Genomic DNA, 24,755 nt, shown 5'->3' on the forward strand with positions numbered 1-24,755 from the left:
TTGCATGTTCTCCATAAACCTCAATAATTTGCCGATGAATTTCAGCTGCTTTAACATTCCTCGCATTCAAGAAATGGATAACTGACCTAATTTCACATGTGGCAGATGATTTGATTTTCTTAGACATTATAAACACACACCAAGAAGCATACGCACTGCGAGAATGTCTGAAAATGGCACCAACACCTTGCTAAGGAATCAACAAACTCAGCATGCATGCACAGCACTGCAGTGAAAATATTTAAAAACGGAACTTACTTTCTGGACGTCCCTCGTATGTCTTTTAGTTTTTTGTATTTTCGTTATTTTATTTTTTTCTATCCCAAAGATCAAATTAGGATCTTGGTCACAGTAGTAATTCTATAACATACTATATTGAATTATAATATGGTTTGTGTCGCTTTGTGTACATACAGTGCTCCTAATGATATGCTTAATATGAAGGTTGAAACATCAAGTGATTATTTTAAATTTAAGTTAAAGTTATTACTCCACCGCACGGTTAGCTTAGTGGCTTTGCGCTTCGCAACCATATGCCTGGGGAAGGAGTGTCCCAGGTTCGATTCCCGTTGTAGACGTGAGGAATTTGAGGATCTTCCTCAGGCATAGCCAAGTTAGCCGGTCTTGGGTGCGGTCAGTAGGGTTTTTTCCGCCAGTTTATCTGGCGTTTTTCATCCCGCAAACAGGCAAACCGGCCCGATGAACATACGCCTCTACAGTCAAAAATATATCCCCCCCTAGCGGCAGACCAGGCGACGGGTCGGTTGGGAGTAGTACTAACAAGAAGTCGCATCTAAAGTAACACGCGGACCCTGCATGGGAAGCGGGAATAACGCGTAGTAGAAGAAGAAGAAGAAGAAGAAGTTATTACTCCAAAAGATGCCTTCTCAGTTAATTATAATGCTATTACAGAATGTACCCTTCTGTGATCTGCAATCATTTCCTTACATGTTGTTACATTGTGGTTCTGCCATTGATATCATCTATTCACTCCCCTAGTTTTCTTTAGAACTCTCATATCTGTGGTTTCAGACTTTGATGAACCATTTTATTTCTAACCTGATTCCCAGATTCATATGCTAACAAAGATTTGAATACTGCTTTGTATACTGATAGCTTGGTCTTTTGGCCTATTTGTCAAGAGAAAAATAAGCCAAAGACCAAGAAATAAGTTTTCCTTGTTCTTAACAGTAGGATGCCAGCTGAATAAATTTATTCAGCTGGCTTCCTAAATAGTTATTCACTGTTGAGAATGCAGTTGAACTTCTGTTTTCCTGTCTGTTTTGTCTTTTTGCTGATTTTTTAGAATTTGTCATAGCAGTTATGTAATCTGTCTGAGAATTGGAAATTTGTAGTAGATCTATTTACAAGAATAGCATCACTTGCATAAAGAACTAAGTCTAATATTTCATATCTGAATGTTAAATTTAATATTGTTTCCTTAATAATGTGATTCATATATATCATAAATAACACTGAAGATAGTCTACAGCCACACCTTGTACCCAATTTAACATCACGCCATCTTTTTGTACATGCTTCAATTTTAGTTGCTAATTTTTAACTAAATTATAAGTTACATATTGGTCTATATAAAGGTTCCATTTACACTGTATAAATGTATTGTTTTGAAGTTTTCTCCATATATCCTAAAATGAAGATCCTCATTAATATTACCGTTTATCAATTATTTGTGAGATAAAAAATCTTGTATTGGCAACTCCCATTGGACATCAGCCAAACTCATACTTTATCACTTATTCTTAACCTTTAGAAGTATGTTTGTATAAATCATTTTTCCTGGAACACACAGTGTACAGAAATTATTGTTTTAAAAGAATTTTATTAACTTTTTTTTGGTTATTGGTATGATGGTAGCTCTAACCTGAGTTATGCAGTGTAGTCACTGTATTGCATTCACACAGCAGACATATCTCATGCCAGATATCATCTGCTAGTTTGCCTTTTCTCACTTGAGGTTTCTGTTGTCTTTTCTTCTGAAATATACTCCTTATTTACATTGCCCTATTTACATTTCTGTCACCTTTATGCTTTTTAATTTTTGTTGGACTCTTTTCTTTCATATCTAAATTTTTTATATCTAATATTCTCCAAAATATTATCCCATTCTCATGATATTTATTATTATTATTATTAGATCTCCAGTGAGTTAAGGACTCATCAAGAGAGGCCATACATAACCATACCAGCTGTCATCATACTTTCTCCTTTCTTAACTACATGCAAACTTAACTTCTCTGGATGTTTTCCTTGTCCTCTCTCCACCTCCCATATAATGAAGAAGTTATCAGTCGACATCCTATAACAGTGGTGTTCAACCTTTTTCACTACGCGAGCTACTTTTCTATAAAAAGTTATTCGCCAATGTACTCTCTTATATATAAGTTATTCGGCGATCTACTCTCTTATATAGATCACGTTCCCCCAACCTGATATCTGATTATGTATAAATAAACAACTAAAAAAAAATACACAACTAAAAACTTTATTGTGTATTTAAAAATGTATTTATCACTTTTAATTATTTTAATACAACAACAAAAAAAAAAAATATTGGAATAAAATATTTATTTCTCTATTTTGGAAAACCAAAGTTAGAAAAAACAACAGATTGATTACAAACTCACAAGTTACAGGAAATGCTGCTTGATTAAAAAAAAAAAAAAGTTAATGTGAAATTTGGCATTGTTTGCACCTTGGAATATTTTCATAGTCGAGTTGATATGAAGAAGTGGCTAATCGCAGACAATCATCCAAATGATCATATGTAATTTGGTTTCTTAATTGATTTTTTATGACAGGTCATATTTGAAAAAGCGGATTTTGACAAGTATGTCGATCCGAAACACGACAGAATTTTTCGCGCAATATCAGTTAATATTGGGAATTTTTCATGTGCATACTTCCAAATGACTTCATTGTTTATTGATTTTAAATGTAAACTATTCTGAATGTTTATTATCTCAAGTTCTACTTCAGCTTGGTTTATATCAAACAGCTCACTAATTTTATTTGAAATTTCTGTGATGTTCAAGTTTTCTTGAAATGGATTATTGATAAAAGATGCAATCATTTCAGTTTTATTAAAATCTTTAAATCTTGAATTTATTTCTTCCTCAACTAATTCTATTTCACGAATAAATTCTTTTAAATCATAGCGAAGCATTTCTTGATTTTGTTCAAAAAATTTTAATAAATATGGGAGATGTCTAAATTCGCGGTCTTTATATTTTTCTTTAATAAAAGTAAGTATTGTGTGGACAGACTTATGTGTTCGTCGAACATGTTGTTTATTATTTTAACGGTATAATAGAACACAGAAACTAAGTAAATAATTAATTTATTAACTTGATGCTGATATTTCGCTGGTGTTATAACCAGCATCTTCAGAGCACAAAAACACTGTTTGTCACAATACCCGAGACTAAAACAACATGGTGTACTTAAACAAAATTGTAGCAGCAACACAAAGACTAGAGTCCTGATTTTGGTGCCCTCTATCTGGAAAAAAAAAAAAAAAAAGCTATCATATATTACTAGAGTCCTAGAAACGTGCTAGTTTTTTCTTAATATGACTGTCTCCCAGATCTTCGGCAAGTTAATACAGCCATATTTGTTGAGATTTGGAGTGTGTTTTAGGGCTTCTGTCGCCTCTAAGAACAATCTCTCTGATTTATACGGGTTTCTGTTTAGTACTTTTGTGTTTTTCCAGTTGATCCTGTGTACAGGGGTATCCAGTGCATGGTCTGCTAGGCCCGACTTCCCATAATGATAATTCCGGACGTATCTTTTATGTTCGCTGATGCGGATGTTCACAGTTCTTCCTGTTTGACCGTAGTAGGCTTGATTGCATGAGCAGGGTACTTGGTAGACTCCTGGATGTGATAAAGGAGGAATGCTATCCTTGGGTGAGCGGATGAGGGTGGCTAATTTGCTACATGGTCTGAATGTAACAAAAGCAGACAAAGGAAATGCAACCGTGGTGATGGACACAACTGAATATGAAAACAAAATGCACACACTATTACAAGATCAGTCAACATACAAAATTATAGATCGCAATCCCACCAACACACAAAAGAATAAGGCACGAAAATTATTGAGAAAAGTCACTTCCTGGCCCAAAGACACAGTTAACAAACTCAAACCCTTCCATGTTAAAACACCGAGGATCTATGGAGCACCAAAAATTCACAAACCAGGCACACCCCTACGCCTAATTGTGGACAGTATAAATAGTCCCACATACAAACTGGCTAGACATTTAGCTAAGCTACTAGCCACTCTCACAAACAATTCTCCCTCCTTTGTCAAAAATTCAGCACACCTAAAAAGCATCTTACAACACCTTACCCTAAAAAGCTCAGACTTAATAGTAAGCTTTGACATCACTTCACTATTCACAAATGTACCACTAATAGAAACCCTCAATCTACTGAAGTCACACTTCCCCCCTGATATATTTGAACTATTCAAATTCACAATACATGCAGGATATTTCACATGGAAAGGGAAAATATACAAACAAATTGATGGGACAGCCATGGGCTCCCCCCCAGCCAACTTTTACATAGAACACCTGGAAAAACAAGCAATCAATACAGCCACTCTCAAACCAACACTTTGGCTACGCTATGTTGATGATGTGCTTCCTATTTGGCCACATGGCCCTGAGACATTGAAAACATTCTTAGCACATTTAAATAGCCAACATCCAAAAATCCACTTTACTATGGAACTAGAAACCAACAACTGTCTGCCCTTCCTGGATACACTCATCACACGTCTCCCAGATGGTTCCTTATCATTTTCAGTTTTTAGAAAACCCACACATACAGGCAGATACTTACACAAACAATCACACCATCATCCTTCTCAGCAATATGGCATATTAAAAACACTAACCCATAGAGCTAGCGCAATCTGTTCCAATGACAAGGCTCTGACTGCTGAACTGACTCACTTATGCCACACCTTCTTGGCCAACGGCTACAATCCACATAAAATAAACAAAATACTAAACACTCCTAAGAAACCCCTCCCACCATCCACCACAGAGAACCACAACAAAACAGTCACCATCCCTTACATTAAAGGCACATCCGAAAAGATCTCAAGAATTCTCATTAAACATAAACTACGCACTACATTCAGACCATGTAGCAAATTAGCCACCCTCATCCGCTCACCCAAGGACAGCATTCCTCCTTTATCACATCCAGGAGTCTACCAAGTACCCTGCTCATGCAATCAAGCCTACTACGGTCAAACAGGAAGAACTGTGAACATCCGCATCAACGAACATAAAAGATACGTCCGGAATTATCATTATGGGAAGTCGGGCCTAGCAGACCATGCACTGGATACCCCTGTACACAGGATCAACTGGAAAAACACAAAAGTACTACACAGAAACCCGTATAAATCAGAGAGATTGTTCTTAGAGGCGACAGAAGCCCTAAAACACACTCCAAATCTCAACAAATATGGCTGTATTAACTTGCCGAAGATCTGGGAGACAGTCATATTAAGAAAAAACTAGCACGTTTCTAGGACTCTAGTAATATATGATAGCTTTTTTTTTTTTTTTTTCCAGATAGAGGGCACCAAAATCAGGACTCTAGTCTTTGTATTGCTGCTACAATTTTGTTTAAGTACACCATGTTGTTTTAGTCTCGGGTATTGTGACAAACAGTGTTTTTGTGCTCTGAAGATGCTGGTTATAACACCAGCGAAATATCAGCATCAAGTTAATAAATTAATTATTTACTTAGTTTCTGTGTTCTATTATACCGTTAAAATAATAAACAACAAAAGTAAGTATTGTTGGAAAGTTTTTATTGAACTTAACATGTCAATTAAATTTTTATCTCTTTGTAACTAAATTTAAATTGCTTAATTTCGTACAGAAATCTACTAAAAATGATAAGTGTAACAACCATCTTTTATCACTCAATTTGAATAAATATCTCCTTTTTCATTAAGATAAATTTTTATATCATTAATTAATACAAGAAATCTTTCTAAAAATTGACTTTTGCTGAGCCAGCGAACATTATTGTGCAACAGAGTTCCTTATCATCATCTGCCTAATTTAAATAACCGCCATTGCAGGGCTTTTCCTCGAACAGAATGTACAATTTTAAATGTAATATCCAAAACATCTTTTGTGTTTAATCTTTTACTACACAGTACTTGTTGGTGAATAATACAGTGGTATGTTAAAAAATCTGGATATTTGTCATCGTTTTTACATAATGAAATGAAGCCTGATTTATTACCTATCATTGCAGGTGCACCATCAGTAGTAATAGACACAAGTTTAAAAAGCGGAAGTTTGTGTTGCTTCACAAATTCATCAAATGCCGAAAAAATGTCTTCTCTCCTAGTCCTTCCCAATAATGGTATAATTTTCAAAAGTTCTTCTTTACTTGAATAATCTTGAAATATCATGCGAATAAATACCATTAACTGAGCAATATCAGTGAAGTCATTTGATTCATCAAATTGTAATGAAAACGCAACACACTGGTGAATGTCTGACATTAACCTGGCCTGGAAACTTTTCTCCGGCAATTGGAACTCTTCCTTTCGGCAATTTGAAACCTTGTCTGTCGCCTAGAAGTGGTCTCTCTCTAGCGAAGTCTCAAACCGAGAAGCTCCTTTCTGGAAGCAGGAAACTCCTCTTGCAAGCAACGTGGATCTGGGCAGTCCCTCTCTGATGGCGACTCTGGACCGGGCGGCCTACTCTCTGACAGCAATTCTGGAATTGGGACCCCCTTCTGCTTGCCTCAGTCCCGTTTTATTAGGCCTCTTCTGAGACCTCGCATGAAGTTTGACAACCTCCAAAGAATCGGTATGAGTCTTTCATCTTAAGTTTCAAGTTTGGCATGCCTTTTGTTCTCCTCCGCTTTCTTTTGATTGTAAGTTGCTGGCCATCGGAATGTTGTTTGAACTCTTTCTGACTGACTTCAGAGATGTTTGCACTTAGAGCCTGCAAGCCTTTCTCATACATACAAGTTTCAATAACAATCTTTCTAATGCCGCCACGAACAGCTTCGGTGACAAAAACATTGCCTTTGTTTTTAACACTCTAACATATTCTTAGTAAAGCAGTATATACAGTTAGCTTCAAAAGAGTTATTTACAAAAACATCTAATACAAACTATACCAAGACAAACAAAGTTTATTTTTTTACAATATTCACATGGGACTTAATCTAAGTAAAAAATCGATGTAACGTGCTTTGGAATATTTAATATTTAATCTACAATTGAGTTTTTACACTTTGCTTATAATCGTATTCACTCGGCTTGCTGTTTGACTTCCACTGATCTAAATTAATTCATTTACCCGGGCTTATAAGAAAATTACTGATGTGACACTTTTAACGATTTTAACGAAAAATAAATCAACAATAGCAGTACACTTAAAGTGAATTAAAAATAATACAAAATAATGATAAATAAAATATTATGTTTTCAGTTTTCATTAAATTTGTAAGTAAGGAGGAATACACAAGAGATCAACCAAAAATCGCTCCGCGATTGACGGGTTGGACACCCCTGTCCTATAACATCCTCCCAAAGGTTTATAGCCTTCTATCATAATACCCTTTGTTATTTCTACCAGTGTCTACAATCCATAATACAATCTACATTCTGCAATCCTTATATCATCTTTGTAACTTTCTTTTTAGACTTTCCACAGCTACTTTATCCTGTTGGAATCCAGGAGACCAAATCAGATGGAATAGCAGTGAACCAAGCACTGATCCTTGTAGCACACTGCCGGTTATTTTTTATTTTTTATTAATCTTTGTACTGATTATGGGCAGTACTACCCTTACATCATGTCAAGACTTGATATAGGCCTAAGCCTTTACAAGTGTTTTACCCTATGCCTGTTCTAGTTATCATTGTAGTCATTCTCTGGGCATACAGGGCACACTGGTGGCAGTGCCATGCCACCAGTGTGCCCTGTAGGGCCCTCAAGAAAAGAACTTTTATATTCTTCTGCGTAAGCCCAAGCTGTTTTAAGTCCTTATAGCTATCTGTGCTCCATGCGCCATGTAAAGAGATGGTGGCACTGGCAAACCTCAGAGTTGCCCCATGCTCCTACCGTATCTTACTAACTAGATCTTGGTTATTCTTATAATAGTTGACCTTATTATTATGGTTATAGGCTAGTGGGTACCCTGTTCCCACCACCTGGGCATTAACTACCCAAACGTTACCATCTCTTTTAATCACCAAGTCTGGCTTATGCAAACCTGTGGAGGTCCTATAATGTGGTTCCACAGCGGTCTCTCAACCTTTGTTCTTAAACCGGTTGTTCAGAATGGAGACCACGGCATCATGCCTCTGCATACGGACCCCATGGGTGTGGAAACAACACTGGGCTAATGCAATGGCAGCCAGCCCTACAGTTTGAGTTGTCACTACCCCATTGAGCTGTGCGGGCTCAAGTGGGCTGGGCATTGATCCTCATCCTGATAGGGTCAGTATACTCGAACCCAGGGGGGGGGGAGTCTGGTGCCATCCCTTACCCAATCATACCAAGCATCAACTTGTGGTAAAAGCGAGGTAGGAGATAGTGGGAAAGGAGAAACAGTCTTTGCTGGATAGAAGAGACAGAAGACTTTCCCTTTGGGGTGAACATGATACCGAGGTATCTGCACTCTTCCAGGATGGTCAAAGAATGCAACGGCCTCCCATGCAGGGAGGCCGTTGCATTCTTTGACTTCATTCTCTATAGTCTCGACCTTAAGCTTCTTGTCACAACAAGAGCTAAAGAGTAGGACTTCTCTACATTAATAGAAAGGCCTACTCTTAGCTCTGTCTATAATCATGCTGTATATGTTGTTGAAGTTGTTTAACTAAGATTTTAAGATAGAGTCTAAGTATCACAGGGGAGATGGTAATAAGTCTAAAGTCTGATTCATGACTTGAAGTTTCTTTCTTCGGAATGAAGATAGTTCTTGAAGCACGTAGGTATGGTGGTATTGCTTTACTGGAAAGGAGAATGTCCAATAAGTCTTGAAGAATCTTCAGTGGCACCTTCCAAAGCCTAGCTGCAGGAAAGCCATCAGGATCCGGAGGTGGAGAAATTGGATGGAAGAGCTGCTTTGATCTCCTGGATGGTGACTGGCTGGTATATTTGAAGGGCAGGAATGGACCTTAATATCATAGGTTGGTGATCATCAGGGAAGTGTGGAGGTGGAGCAGAAAAGACTGTACTCCAGAATTTAACAAAATCATCATGTAAGTCTGATAGAGGTGGATGGGAAGCACCGTCAAGTATGGTCTTGGCACATTGCCCTCTATTCTTTTTATAGAGGACCTGCATAGGCCCTCTTCCTCTGCTTCCTATTTGACAAAGTCATTGTAGAATGAGACGTAGGCTGATGTTGACGAGGCATGAAGTGTTCGGAGAATTCAGCATGGAGGGAGTCATTTAACTGATCTGTGATATCCATTCCCAGAAGATGAGTCTGGATGAGAGATTTAAGAATTTGATATGGTTATATTCCAGTCTGAGAATCAAAGCCTCTTTTTCAACAGCAGGATGGTGGCTGGAAGATGGAGAGGCAGAGACAGGAGATATGGAGATATTACTTGTCCCTACTTGTGGCAGATGAGCTGCCAATTCTTGAACTAGGGCTTTGTAATTGGCTTTCCGTCTATGACACTTGATGGCATCCAAAGATCTTAATGGAAACACCCTAAATGAAGCCTCATTGATGTTCTTTATCCCTCGAGCCATCAACTCGATCTCATGAGCGGCGAGGATCTTTTCTTCTTCAGCAGTCCAACGTGCTTTGACGCACTCAGTTCTTATTGCACCTTTGGCTGGATGTTTTGAGGTGCGATGTGCGCCAAGGCCAACTGCAGTGGAAAATGCACGATCGCAGACCTGGCACACAAAGTGTCTGAGATTTGGAATTCCTTGACTGCTGGAACAAGCATGATGAGAACATGAAGAAATGGGTTGATGGCAGTCCTTGTAGAGCTTTTTTTAACTTTCTTCCTGAGGATGCTGCTGGGATGGGTGGCAGGATCACGTCCAAAAAAGAAACAGACATCTGGAATCACACTTGACGAGTTTCCTGGCTCTGGTCTATAAGAGTTGGAGCCTTCATCTGATGATCTTGCAGACTCACATCCCCTGTAGACCACTTTTTGATATCTGTCAGTCAGCCATCCTCTTATCTATGCTAATATTCTATAACCCAAACCCATATTCTCCAATTTATGCAACACTCTACCATGCCATATTCTGTCAAAAGCCTTAACAAAATCCAAAAGTATCATGATGTATCTGTTCCCTTTGTCTAGTTCACATTCTGTAATAATGATAACATTGTTATAGAATGTGAGCAAGTTGCTAAAACATTACCTTCCCTTAGTAAACCCATGTTGCTCATTGCAAAGTAGAGATTCAATGTCAATCCATTTCTGAATATTGGAAACATTAATTTTTTTAATTAGTATATCTTCTACATTGTAATAGCCTTAATAAAAATACCAGTATGAATAATCATTGTACAAGCCTAACCACCAAACAGAATAAAATTTAGTTGTCTGAGTTCCAAACTTCCAGATCATCCTCTTTCATTCAACATTCAACTGTATATCCTTATCAAAGCATTACCACACAAGAAGTGAAGAATGAGTGTTGAGTCAGGTCTCAATAGTTCTCTGCATTCTTTATAGATTATGTAGAAGTCAGTTATGTAGTTTCAAAATTTAATCATAATTAATATTGTTTAAAAGTATATACTTTCAGATGATTTGGCTTCTTTTTTTTTATATTCACATTGATTTTAACATAACTTGAGCATTGAGAAGGGATTAGTAATTAGAAACCAGTAAAGCAATCTGATTACATTTCTGCTAATACCTGTTATTCCATTTAGGGAGTATGCAAGGAGAACTCCTCAATGGCCCCTCAGTCTTTTGGAGATTGAGGGGCCATTTCAATCTTCACTGCTAGCTACTCAGAGATAGCTGGCCCAAGACTATCACCAATTATAAATGACATCTGGTGAAGAGAGAGACACAAGTGGTTAAATTTCCATTTCTTATAACATATGAACTTCAGTTCAGAATAAATCTTATTTAGCGTATAAAAGATTTACACATTTCTTAGTTCCATTTCTTTAAAAGAAGAAAAATTAATGTTTGAAAATTTAAATTCCATTATTAAATTTCAACTGTATTTTTATTGGTATAGGCAATATTATCATCACATACTAATGTAAATGATATAATTTATATTATAGGGAATGTTGTACACTATCACAGATGTCAAAGATCTTCATGACTGGATGGTAAAACACATTACTGAACATCCTTTGTTTGAAAGAGTTCCTGAAAAAGATTTAGTAAGTTACTGTAATGTTAATGTATCAAGTTATACTTAGTGGCCAAAATACTTATACTTAAATGGAATGATGCCTCCAAGATGCTAAGAGCATCTTGGAAGCTGTTGCCCTGGTAGAAACTGATTAACAAACTTATAATGTGAGCAATTATGACACATCATCCTACTTGATCGATTAGCAGAATTGTTTTGATCAATCAAGAAGGATACTAATATGCAAATATTTTCTTGATTCACATATTGGTCTGAAATAGTGATATTCAGGTTGGTTAACAAAGTAACCAAATCGCTGAAATCAGTGTAGGATCTGTTATACTTGGCAGTATAATTAGTATACATGAAAAAAATTATGCATATTTTGCAGTATATTTATATTTCTTTTAACGTGCTTTCCTGAATGAACACTTTGTGGATGTGTGCAGAAATTTGAGTTTCAATTGGATGTAGAAGTGGTAAACAGACAGCAGACGGGATGTGGGGGGTGACCAAGATGATGGTGGCAGTGGCTGTGAAATACTTGCTATGATTGTGGATTGTAGAATATGGTTAATAGGTAGAAAAGGGGAGAAATGAAAAAGCAAGTTACTTTTGAAAACATACTACTAAGGGAATTTTATAGAAAAGATGCAGAAGAAATATTTCAGTAAATGACAGGAGGAAAAAGAACAAATGGTACCTATTGTAGTAAGTGGGTAGCAAGGATAAAATGACCAGATTTGTTTGGATAGTGATGAATGTGGAATTACCAAAGGCAGTTTGTGAATATACTCTGTCAGTGAAAGAGTTTAAGGAGAGGTATGATAGATGTCGAAATAATGGTTAAACATGGATAATAATAAATGTTTGATTCACCAACCTCCATCAAGCATTGTTTGAATTATCTGTTTATGGCCCCTCTTTTTTTTTTTTTTTTTGGAAACAAAATAAAAAAAAAAACAAATATGATAGAAATAGACTGGTTAATTTTTAACTTTAACCAAAAAGTCACGAAATTGACTCCCATGGCAAAAAATTTTTAAATTTTAAATTGAAAATATAATACTGATTATTTTTTGATACCCCATTTCAGGCCCTCTTTGTCTTGGGCCCTGTGCCTGTGCATCTGCCTAGTTGTGGCACTGTTATACACACACACATGATTCACTAACTATATTACAAGTACCTTTTCCTGCTCTTTCTATCCACTGAAACAGTTTCAACAATGCCTGTTGTACTAATGAAACTTGTAGTGTATATCAAATAAAATTAAGTTGATATTGTAAAAGTTTTTATTGAGCGATAAAAGATGGTGAGAAATCTATCATTAACAAAAATACTCTTAATAGTTTCTAGTCTTGATCTCTAGAGATCAAATGTAACTTTTTCAAGCCACTTCAGGCATCCAATAAGTGAGAATTGCAGATTTGCAAAAGAATCATATATCTAATTTGCTAATAACAGTAAAATAAATGAAGATTTGCTTTTCTTAAAAGAAATTGCAGGGATGAGTAAAGTTGCAGACCTTTTTGATATAACTGATAGCTTTGTGAATTCATATTTCTTAAAGTGGTCTGACTATATGGCATTTGTATTTGAAGAACTCTCCTCAGGCTGACTCCAATCATTAATAAGACAAATTGGCACTATTTGAGTGCATTGTATGATTCATGGGCAAGCTTGCTTCAAAAGATTGGAAAATGCTCTACAAGCAACCTTAAATGTAGTGAACTGTATAAAACTAGGCCTGTAAAATCAAGGGATATTTGCAAGCCATTGCAGAGAGAGAGAGAGAGAGAGAGAGAGAGAGAGAGAAAGAAAGAAAGATGGGTTAAACTAGGTAGCATGTTTTACTGTTTGACATTTCTTAGGAAAGTGTTTTAATACTATTTTTGAAGTAAGAAAATAATTTCATCAATATTTAAGTGTGGAAAGACACAGAGCATAGTAATCTAGTATACACAGAATTTTGGAACACAAGGACTACATTCGGTTTTACCAGTACAGCCACTCTGGGCTTGCAGACCATGCTCTGGATACACGCCACAGAATACGGTGGAAGAAAGCCACAATAATACACTGCAGCAAGTATAAATTTGAAAGACTATTCATAAAATCAGCCTCAGCCCTAAGAAACATGCCAAACCTCAACAAATTTGGATGCATGAGACTGCCCGAAATTTGGGAGATGTACATCTTGAGAACTTCAGCCCAACGGCCAAGAATACCTAATATAGCCTGCAAGGGGGCACCATCGGGACTTTAGGAAAAACGGTAGTTTCCTCGCTTCGACCTGATTTGCTGTTTTTAGTGCCTGCATGCACCTGTCTTAATCTTATGTTCCCATGAAGATGGCAACGTGACGTTGCCGAAATATAGGAAGTATATATTATAGTTTATTTTAATTGATATTCCAATATACATTGTGAATTCCTTAAGTTATTTAGTAATCATGTGCAACCAACGTATAAGCCTTTCTACAAGAATACTTCCTTCAATTCTAACTGCTGACTTACAACTCAAATAAAGACTAAGTATTGCTTGATATAATGCCCCACTGACACCATAGCATTTTGAATAGCTTCTCTCTTGGCACCTTGTCATATGCCTTTTCCAGATCTACAAAACTTAAATACAGATCTTTGTTATATTCCCAGGATTTCTCAACTATTTCTCGTAAAGTGAAAATCTGATCTTGACAGACTCTATTTGGCCTGAATGCAGCTTGTTCTTCAACAAGCTTCTCTTCCACAATCCTTCTCAACCGTTTCTCAAGTATACTGCATAAATCTTACCAGTAACACTTAGTAGAGAAATACATTTGTAATTCTCACATTCAGTTTTATTTCCCTTTTTATATATGGGTACTATGAGAGCTCTACTTCAATCATTTGTCCTTCTGTCCAGGCCTTCTGAAGTATGCAGTGCAGTCATCTACTCCAGCTTCCACATTTCAGACTTTTGATGGCTTTTTCTACTTTAAGTATGGATATGTATTCCTGATTGCATTCTTGGTCAGTGTTTTTTTTATCACTGTGCTGTCATCACTGCTAGTTTCATTTAGCAATTTTTCAAAGTAATTACTGCATACTTCAAGGATATCTTTTTCTCCAGTTTTCATATCACCTTTATCATCTCTAATTCCTTTTACAGCACTTTCCTCCATTTTTGTGCTTCTTCAAAAACCTCCAGAATATCTTGCCATCTTCTTGATGTTTATTTTCTATGTTCTTACCAAAGTCTTCCCATTACTTTTGTTTATCTCGTTTTACACAGTGTTTAGCTTTTTTACATTTGTCTCTGTATTCTCTAAGAGCACAAGCTGACTTATTTGCCAGGAACTTTTGATATGCTTTCTTCTTTTCCTTCACTGCCTCTTTAAATTCTTGTGTTCACCATGGAGTTCTGATTTTTCTATCCTTGCAGACCGCATGCCCCTCTGGCTGAATCAATCAATGTTTTCTTCAGAGCTTGCCACTGAATCTCCAAGGTTTGATTCCTGTTCTCAGACTCTTTCATTTTTTATTGAATAATGTTTGTATATTTCAATCTTCAGTTCACATCTGAGAGCTGCTCAACTTTTATTCGCTTAAGACTTTCTTACATGTTCTTATTTTCAATATAAAATTCAATTTTATCCTGCTCAAGACTAAATGGTGATCACTTCGAATTTCAAATCCTCTGTACACTCTAGTGTCCTGCACCAGAGAGAAAACATCACTATCAACAATAACATAGTCAATGGGACTTTTCTTATTCCTTGCCTCTTCTCTCCATGTGAATTTGTGCACATTTTTATATTGGAACATAGTGTTAGTAATAACCAGTTCATGTTCTGAGCTGAAATCCAACAAATATTTGCCATTATTATTAGCTTTCCTCTTTTTTCCAAATTTTCCCAAAACATTTTGGTATGTCGACAATCATTTCCTACTCTGCTATTTAGATCCCTAACAAGGACCAACTTTTCCTTTTTCATGTGTCAGTTGCTTTCTCTAAAGCCTCAAAAAATTCCTCCACAAATAAGTCTCACTGTCCAGTTCCCCATTCTGATATTTGCCCACATCACTCTACTTGAGACTGCCTGTCATTTAAGATTAGCCTCATATTTAATGTTGAATACTATGGTTACTCCTTCTTTTCCTTGATTGTCATTGCCTGACAACATTTGGTATTTATTGCTCAGAAAAATCTCACCAGTTTTTGTCTTTTTTGTTTCAGTCACCCCTATTATATCAATCTGGTACTTATCCAATTCCTCAGCTAACTTCATTTCTTTGCAATTCAGGCTTCTTATGTTGATAATACCGATCTTGAACTCTGGGTGATATTGAGTTGGGGTGTGTTTTAGGGTTTGTTCCAGTAGCTGACTTTTTGCTGTTTGCCCTGGCAAAAACAATGGGGGCCTTGTTTAACCAGGTGATGCCTCAGCCGGCATGAAACTGTCATGTTGTACCATCATTTAATATTGTGGTTTAAGCCAATAAGAATACAATTTGGTTGGCTAAATCCCAAATTACCAGCCCATCCTCTTTTGTTCATTATCCAGGTAGATACCCAACAGGGTGCACCATGAGAAGGTGAGGATTGGACATTAGGGCAGAAGCACTGGCCGGTTCTCCACATTCCTTTAAAAGGCTATGCGGAGGTCTCCTCTCAGTTATACAGCTTTGACCCTTAAACACCTCGTATAAAGATAATAATATTCTCAAACTTCATAAATTAAAGCAACAACTCATATTAGGAAAGTTGAACTGTGGCAGAGTCAAATGGAAAATGCAAATATAACATGTTCCCTACTTTATAAGATTTTACTGAAAGCAGTAACATCTGTTTCATTGAAGATGCAAAATTTTGTGTTTTAAATCAATTTCCTTCAAATTTTCACTTTAAGAATTGTTTCTTAATGTAGATATTGAAATTTTGATTGGAAATAAACCCATTCAGAGGTAAAATAGATGGTGTACTTTACTACGGTTAAGGAGGAACAATCAATTTATATCTTTTCTGATACTGTAGTAAAGTGCCAAAATGTTCTGGAGGCTGTTGAAAAGCTTAGAAATGGAGGAAAGAGTACTGTAAAGGGAATCAGAGATGAGGAAGTTGATATTTTTGTGAGTAGGATTTATGAAGTGAATTTTAGATTTGTTTGTATAGGTTAGCTCTGACTGCAGCAAATGCCTTCATAAGGCTACCAAAAGATAGCCTGCTATGATCATTTATGTTATGTTATGCTTTAATCATTTATAATTAAATACTCTATGGCAACCTATCCACTAAACAAATTATTTCTGTGGTGTCCCTGTGGGCTTGCCCATAATGGTAGGTCACTGTACTTATTTCATTTGTAACCTTTCCTTTGTTGGGTTGATAATTATTATTTTTATTGACTATTATTATCAGAGACCTCCAGGCAGTCAGGAACTCATTGAGGGAGGCCTATATCATCCACACTAGATGTCATATGTATTCATCAATTCATTCACTGTACCTGCACTTCATGATCTTCAAAGAAGTCTATTACAATCTCTCTCTCACACACGCACAATTCTTTAAGAGAAAAATCTAGCTCTTACCCCTTTCTTGATGGCATTTGTTCTCAATTTCTGTGGATAGCCTCTTATTCTCTTCCAATCCTCCATAACATTTAAAATTCCATCTACTGATATATTATATGAACCCTTTGTTCTGTTTGCTATTGTTTACATTCCACAAATTCTCAATCTGTTCTCTTAATCTACATTCCATAGTCTCAGCATCATTTTTAACACTCCTTGCATTTTCTACACTGTATCAGAATCGCCTTGGAAACCAGGTGCAATTTGACCATAATAAATAGTCTAATTTGATACAATAGGGTTGTATCAAAGGTGTGTTGGAGAGGAAAAATTACTTCTTTATCTTTACATGTCAGTGTTTGTTTAGTCATTGCAATTATCTTCTGAGTTGTATTTACAGTCTTTGGTATATGCCCCTTGAACTTTGACTTCCTATATACTAAAACTCCAAGATCCATAGCCTGATCAGTTTCTTCCAGTATAATATATAATACATGATAAAGTTGGCATGTCAAACCCCATACAAAATGGCTGTCAGTTCAATGACAGCCATTTTGTATGGGGTAGGGGGCATTTCTGATTACTCTACCTTTATAACCTGAGCAAATAGTTGTATGTCTCCTGTTAAATCCTTCTCATTATCATTAATGTAAAGAGTGAATAGCAGTGGACCAAGACTGATCTCTATGATACAATATTGATCATCTCAACTCATGCAGACCCCCCTTCCCCATACATCACTTTTTGATGTCGAGCATCAGTCAGACATCCTCTTATCCAAGCTAATAGTTTATAATCCAGTCCAATATCTCAGATTTACATAACAGCCTTTCATGCTATCCTGTCAAAAGCGTTAGCAAAGTCCAAAAGTATCATAATGTATCCATTTCCCTTGTCTAATTCAACTATAACATTATTATAAAATGATCTTTCTTTAATAAACCCATACTGTTCATTGCAAAGTATGCAGAATTCATTTTTATTGCAGTCATTTCTGTATCAGCTTTTCCAAAAATTGTCATCATCACTCCTGTGGAATCTTCCCTGTTCTGAGACTCATATTATATAAATTCGGTCAAACACATAGCCAGCTTAGCTGAACATTCTTTTAGCATATTAAACGATATTTTTTCTTGACTACAGAAGCTATGTGAATTGACTATTTGGGAAATGTTGATCAAGTATCTGAGAAAAAACTATTTTAATACCAACTTAAACTGTTGGCATCTTCTGGGTATAGGACTGATGACAGGAACTAAAGCTAACAAAACATTTACAGACAAGACATTAACAGAATTCTAATTATAAATTACAAAACAACACTGAATGTGTGCAATACACGTGTGGCGCATACGTGATTTCACTTGTTGTTTAGGAACGTTTTATAGTTGGTACTAAAGTTAATTTCTTGTGTGTTTAGAGATCTAATTGGGGTCTCCCAGATCTCGGATAAGATTAAACCTTGATTCCTATTAAGATTTTCTACAGAACGGGCGACTGTTGTGGCTTCTTTAAAAATACGAGAGTGATAATCCTCTTCTGTATAAGGAGTACAGCTTTTATCCCACTCAATGACAAGGTTGGTTGTGGAGAAATGGGAAGATAAGCCCGATATATCTTGTCTGTTGTTTTTGACATATCTGATATGCTCTCTCTGTCTTATCTCAAGGCTTCTTGAAGTTTGGCTGATGTAGCTTAAACCGCACGAGCATGGGATATTATAAACTCCAGAATATTTAAAGAAAGGATGGGAGTCTTTTGGAGATCTTAAGAGCTTTCGAATTGTATCTTTAGGTTTGATGGTCACTCTTATTCTATGTGGTTTGAGGAGTTTAGCAACCTTGTTGGAGGCTGTCTCCACGTATGGAATGACGTTGTGGTAATATATTGAGTGTCTTCTTATCATCTTTGTGGTGGATCAGAGAACAGAATCTTGTTAACAAGTCTCTGAGGATAGCCATTCAAGATGAGATTGTTGGATATCAGTGTCAATTCATCTTGGAGATCTTTTTGGCCTGTTGTAATATGTACAATGCTGAGTTTTTTGAGAAAAGTGGTGGGAGGAGCTGAAATGTAAATAACGTCCTGTATTCATGGGTTTTCTGTAAACTGAGAGGTTGAAACATCCATTAGCTTGCTTCTTAATTAGGATATCCAGAAATGGTAGTTTTTCTTTCAAGGTCCAGAGTGAATTTGATTGAATGGTGAAAGGAGTTGATCTTATTTAGGAATTCAAATAAGTCATCTTTTTTGTGATTCCACATAATGAAGATGTCATCCACATATCTCCACCATATTGTGGGTTTGGGGTCTACTTGAGATAAAAATTCTACTTTCAAGATCTTCCATGAAAAGATCAGCACAAGTCACCCGTTCTGCAGAAAATCTTAATAGGAACCAAGGTTTAATCTTATCCGAGATCTGGAAGACCCTAATTAGATCTCTAAACACACAAGAAATGAACTTTAGTACCAACTATAAAATGTTCCTAAACAACAAATGAAATCATGTACGTGCCACATGTGTATTGCACATGTTCAGTGTTGTTTTGTAATTTATAATTAGAATTCTGTAACATGTTTTGTTAGCTTTAGTTTTTATCATCAGTCCTGTACCCTGAAGATGCCAACAGTTTAAGTTGGTGAAACTAGTTGGTATTAAAATAGTTTTTTCTCAGATACTTGATCAACATTTCCCAAATAGTCAATTCACATTCTTTTGGCATCTATGTTGATTTTCCATCAGTCTCTATTGCCAAATTCATACTCAGTTTATGCAACACCTAGGTACCTCCTCCAATGAAGAGGTAGCATTGAGCATACACCAGGTTGATAGCTCTTAGCAAAATGGGCACTCATTAGTTTGAAAAGTCTCTTCTGCATTTGTCACCTGCATTCAGCAGTTATTCTTTCTTTTATTTGCAATATAGCAATAGAATCTTTGGGGTTGTCGTTAGTTTGCAAAGCCAATTTTTTTTCATACTCAGAGTTGGCTTTCTTTACAATACCTGTAAATCTTCTGGGCTATGCCTTACAATTTTCATAACTGACATCGTTCTTATGCACATGGTATTCCTTTCACATTGTTACCCCCTGATACCTTAAGAATGTAGAATTCCAAGCTATCATGGTGTAACATGAAGAATAAATAAATTAAAAACCCTGCATAAAAGATAATAGATGAATTAATTAAAAGAAAAAGAAATATTCTTGCATCCAATAAAATATATAAAATATAAAGGTGTTTGTTGAACTAACTAACAAATAGAAAGAAAGAAAGAAAGAATATATTAATGTTGTAATATGATATAAAAGAGAAAATTTATCTAAGTAAGACAGAAAAAGATTAGTCATAAGAAATGGTATGTGAGAGGCTAGAGATTAAATTCATAGAAAAATTTTGGAAAGGGGATTAAATTAGAGGCTAGCACAAGTAAAACAACAGACAATCGCTTAGGGTCAATTCCCAGATTGAGACTTCGTTACGGGCTTGCCAATCAAATGATGTTCGGCAGAAAAACGCCATCCTAATTGGTCGGTAAAGTCAAGTCAAAAAGGGGGGGGGCAGAGAAAAGAAGTTAGAGAAGGTGCCGTTAGGAGAGAGAGGGGGACTCTTTTTGGCTTTTGGTTTTGGTTCTGTTCCAGGAGAGTTCTTCACAAGCTCTTTTGTAGGGATTTCACGGTGTTTTCCTGAGTGGCGAGATAGGGGTTATATCTCTGTCGTCACAACACGGAAACGAAAGTGAGCGGGATTTCGATTCCATACTTCCTATGTAAGAAGTGAGGAATGCCATATAGTCAAAGAAAAGAAAGCATATTCTTTGTGTATCAACTCCAGTGTCAACTACGAGAAAGGGAAAGAAGTAAAGAAATCGATGTCCACGTCGCGAGTTGTACAGCCATTATATAGATGATTCAAAGTGTGTCCTAAGTTATGAGAGGTTAAGACCGCATAAGCATAGTTCAATTCCAAAAGGAACGTAGGAGAAACAGATTATCGGAGAGGTTATACCAAGATAGTTCGATCAGAAAAAGGTAGAGGCCCATATGGAAAATTCAAGAAAGAAAGGTACTGTAAAATATATCTCGTGTTAACTATGATTCGTCTGTATTAGTTATCATTATTCTAATACTGAACTGTTGAAGTGACCAAGAAAACAATACTAGGATTTTAGTATCTGACAGAATATATTGAAAGTAAGCTGGCTAATGTTAATGTTATATGAGTAATTAAGCGTCCTGAGAATTTTGCATGTCTTTTATATTGTATAAGAAAGTTTAAATGTCATAGTTATGTGTTAGTGCAGTAAATGGTTTAGTTAAGCTACTTAAGTTTGGATAGTTAAATAGTGTGAATTAATCTTATATGTCCGTGTCAAATGAATTTATGTGTTGAATGTGTATGGCGGCATGATCGTAATACCCATTATAGGATCATAGCTTAATTATTTATGATAAGCTAATGTCAGTTTGTAAATATTTAGTATAGCATTGAATTGAATAATAACTAAAATTTGAATTGTACCATGTTAAGGAATTTAATAAACCTTTTGTCCAATGATAAAACAGTTGTCTGAAATTGCTGTCCAGTGCACCACTTGAAAAATACGAACCTAATTACGCGGGAAATTAATGTGTTAAGAAACGAGATAAAGTGTCACGACTGTAACATAGTTACACTTTCTGACATATTTTAGTTCTTTCTCCTTGTTTTTGTATATAATATCTTAAACTAAATGTCCCAAAAGGCGCAGCATAATACAAATATTAGGGATACTAAGGGGAGAATTAACTTAAGTATTAGTAAAAATTTTGGTGATATTTCGTGCATAGATAATAGTTGAACATAGATAAAGGGGAAATAACTAGATAGAATAAAAATCATAAAATGGGACACAACATCATCTTTTTTCTTAAGAATATTTTGCTTAAGTAAAGGGGATAAAAATCCCTTATTGTTTTTCAGCCAGTATGCGAAACTCTAAGAAACTCTGAGTAGAGTTTCGCATACTGGCTAAAAAACAATAAGGGATTTTTATCCTCTTTACTTATCAACCTCGCCAGAAAAAATAGCCATTTGGCTTTTCATCTTAATATTTTGCTTAATTAATAACGTTGCATATCTATTTCACTCCTCCCGTGTTTATTCTTTGAACTCTAGAAACACATTTCGATATTGTATCATTTAAAGTATTTAAATGCATCCCATATACTGCTGACATCTATCCCATCTGGCAACTGATGCCATAGGACAGAACCTAAAGTAGCCATCAGCTGGTCATAATTTCAGCATGTAACCTTTTTTTGAATGGAACACTCATACTGCTTAGTCACTTCTCAGGTCAGTACAGTATGATTGCTGTCACCAATGACTGTTCTTGGAAACAGAACAGTCACATATTTAACTGAGACCGCCTTTGACACTATAATCAGATCTAACACTCTTTCACTCAAGTTCCTTCTGTCATATTTGTTTCACAGCAGCTCACTAAATTCGATTTCATTCTTCTCATGAGAGCTGACTGTTACTCAATCGATGTTCAGATAATTAGTCACTTTGTTTTGCTTACACTTGGGTAAAGGATTAAACAAGAATATAATCTCTTGGCAAGTATAATTTATTTTCTAAATGGAAAATTTTTCTATTATGAGAATAATTATACTGACAATGGCCAGTCTTTGGATCAAACAGTTCACTTCAGGAAATAGATTTACAGTGGGAAATTGATCAGTCTTCATCATTTTAAGCTTATTTCCATAACTTGATATGAAAAAATTTTCCCAGAAAATGGCAAACTGAAATAATGTTTGACAGAAGTTGCCAGAATACAAACTTTTTAAACTTAGTTTTTTACCTTAGTTATGCTCTCTTGATTTCCCAAACATTTAATCATAATCCACATACTCCCAATCTTGGAAGTATGTGGATTACAGACTCTGGTTAACAGGAGAAAGAGGGGTGATATGATAGAGGTCTATAAACTTTTGAATGGGTGTTATAGCATTTCAAATGATGAAATTTTTCGTTATATGGAAGGCAGGGAGAGAACACGGGGGCATCATTTAAGGAAAGGTATGATAGCTGGGTTGGGTAATTTACAGCCTGCTTCGATGAGTCCTCGACTCCCTGGAGGTCTCAGATAATTTTTTTTTTTTTTTCATAAGCACAAACATTAATGCAAAATGTTTTATTTATAAGTTTTTGAGACTTTTACTTGTGTGTGTGTTGACATCTCAGTTATAAAATTTTTGCTTTTGGCAGCTTGTTACAAGAATTACTATGAAACAGCAGAAAAAACAGTGAGAATTATAAATACTGTTGCTAAAAATGCTTTTTTAAGGTGTGTTTTACAAAATACATAGCACATTAATTTTATTTTGTCTATAGATGTAACTGTTTTTAGGCTGGATAGATTTTATTTGAAATTTTGACATTCTGATCATGTTTACTAAATTTGTGAAATCTGTTTTGGTTTAAATTGCTACCAGTTTTTTAAGCAAAATATTTCAAAATAATACAAAAAAGTGTTACAAATGACAGTTTAAAAAAAAAAACTTATTACAGTACATATGACTTAAAAAGGATTTAAGTTGAATTGCTATTATAATAATATCTTTTTTTTTCCCTTTTGGTTCTACTTTTATTTGGATTTTGATACAAGATATGTTTAATTTCAGGAAGGAGATATAATTGTAGAAAAGATTTGTAATGCAACAGAAGAAGGCAATAAAGTAACAAGAAATCATGGAAATAAATATATGGCAATATTTCAAAGAATTAAAGACTGAAAAGCAATGAAAACAATGTTGAATTTACATAGGTGTTTGTTGTTCATCACTGTCTTTTGTGTTATATTCACAACTGTATATAAACTCATTTTCATCTAAAATAATTTCAAATGTAAATAATTATACAAAATTAATGAAATACTGGTGATATTTTATTGTGGTGCATAATGTGTAAAGTGAACTGAAACTTATTCCAGTTATTTAGAGATGTTGAGAATGACATTGATCAAAATGAAGATATTCAAAAAGAGATAATTAGTAGAGTGTATCTTGGTTTATGCTGTTGTGAAATGTAAGATAAGTCATAAATCCTTTAACACTTTTTTGTAATTTGCTGAAATAATTCTTTTAGCCCTAACTTTTGGAAATCAGTAGGGAGATTTTTTAAAAAATTGTGGGAGATCCATTAAAAACATATATCTATCTATAGTAAAAAAATATTTAATTAACAAATTATAAATACAAATATTTCATTTTGTGTCTCACAAAATGAAATATTTGTATTTATAATCACTGTAAAAGAATAAATAATCACTGTAAAAGGATAAATAATGGAAATTTGGATAAAACACTTTACATACAGTGATCAATGGCTATCTTTTCCTGTGCATGAGTGAGAATACTATGTTATAAACTATTAGCATCCATCGTAGACAAGCTTATACGTTGGTTATTCATTATTAAAACACTTAAGGAATTGAACAACGTAGTTAAGGATATAAATTAAATTAAACTTTAATAAATATTTTCTGATATTTCGGCAACATCACGTTGCCATCTTCTAAAGGAACTTACAAAAAAAGTTACGTGCACGTAGGCACTACAACACAGAAACTGGGAATGAAGAGATGAAGCTATTGTTCTCCTAACAGTCCTGATGGTGCCCTTTAGCGGGCTAAGTAGGTGTTCTTGGCCGTTGGGCTGAAGGTCTGCTGATGTAGGCCTCCCAAATTTGGGGTAGTCGCATACAACCAAATTTGTTGAGGTTTGGAGAATTTCTTAGGGCTGAGGCTGATTCCATAAAGA

The 24,755-nt window shown here is 35.4% G+C and overlaps 1 protein-coding gene across 1 annotated transcript in view; it reads left to right on the forward strand.

The window, feature by feature from the left end:
* LOC150108751 (tRNA (guanine-N(7)-)-methyltransferase) overlaps positions 1-24,049 on the forward strand; it is a 93,753-nt gene extending 69,704 nt beyond the window's left edge. The window contains exons 5-6 of the mRNA XM_090416210.1: positions 11,307-11,408; positions 23,619-24,049. Coding sequence (XP_090272336.1) covers positions 11,307-11,408; positions 23,619-23,729 — 213 coding nt within the window. The 3' untranslated portion in view covers positions 23,730-24,049. The remainder of the gene's footprint in view (positions 1-11,306; positions 11,409-23,618) is intronic.
* The last annotated feature ends 706 nt before the right edge of the window (positions 24,050-24,755 follow it).

Source organism: Typopeltis vanoorti, chromosome 3 (genome assembly GCF_054136105.1).
Source record: "Typopeltis vanoorti isolate ZY-2024b chromosome 3, IOZ_Tvanoo_1.0, whole genome shotgun sequence".
Lineage (NCBI taxonomy): Eukaryota > Metazoa > Arthropoda > Arachnida > Uropygi > Thelyphonidae > Typopeltis > Typopeltis vanoorti.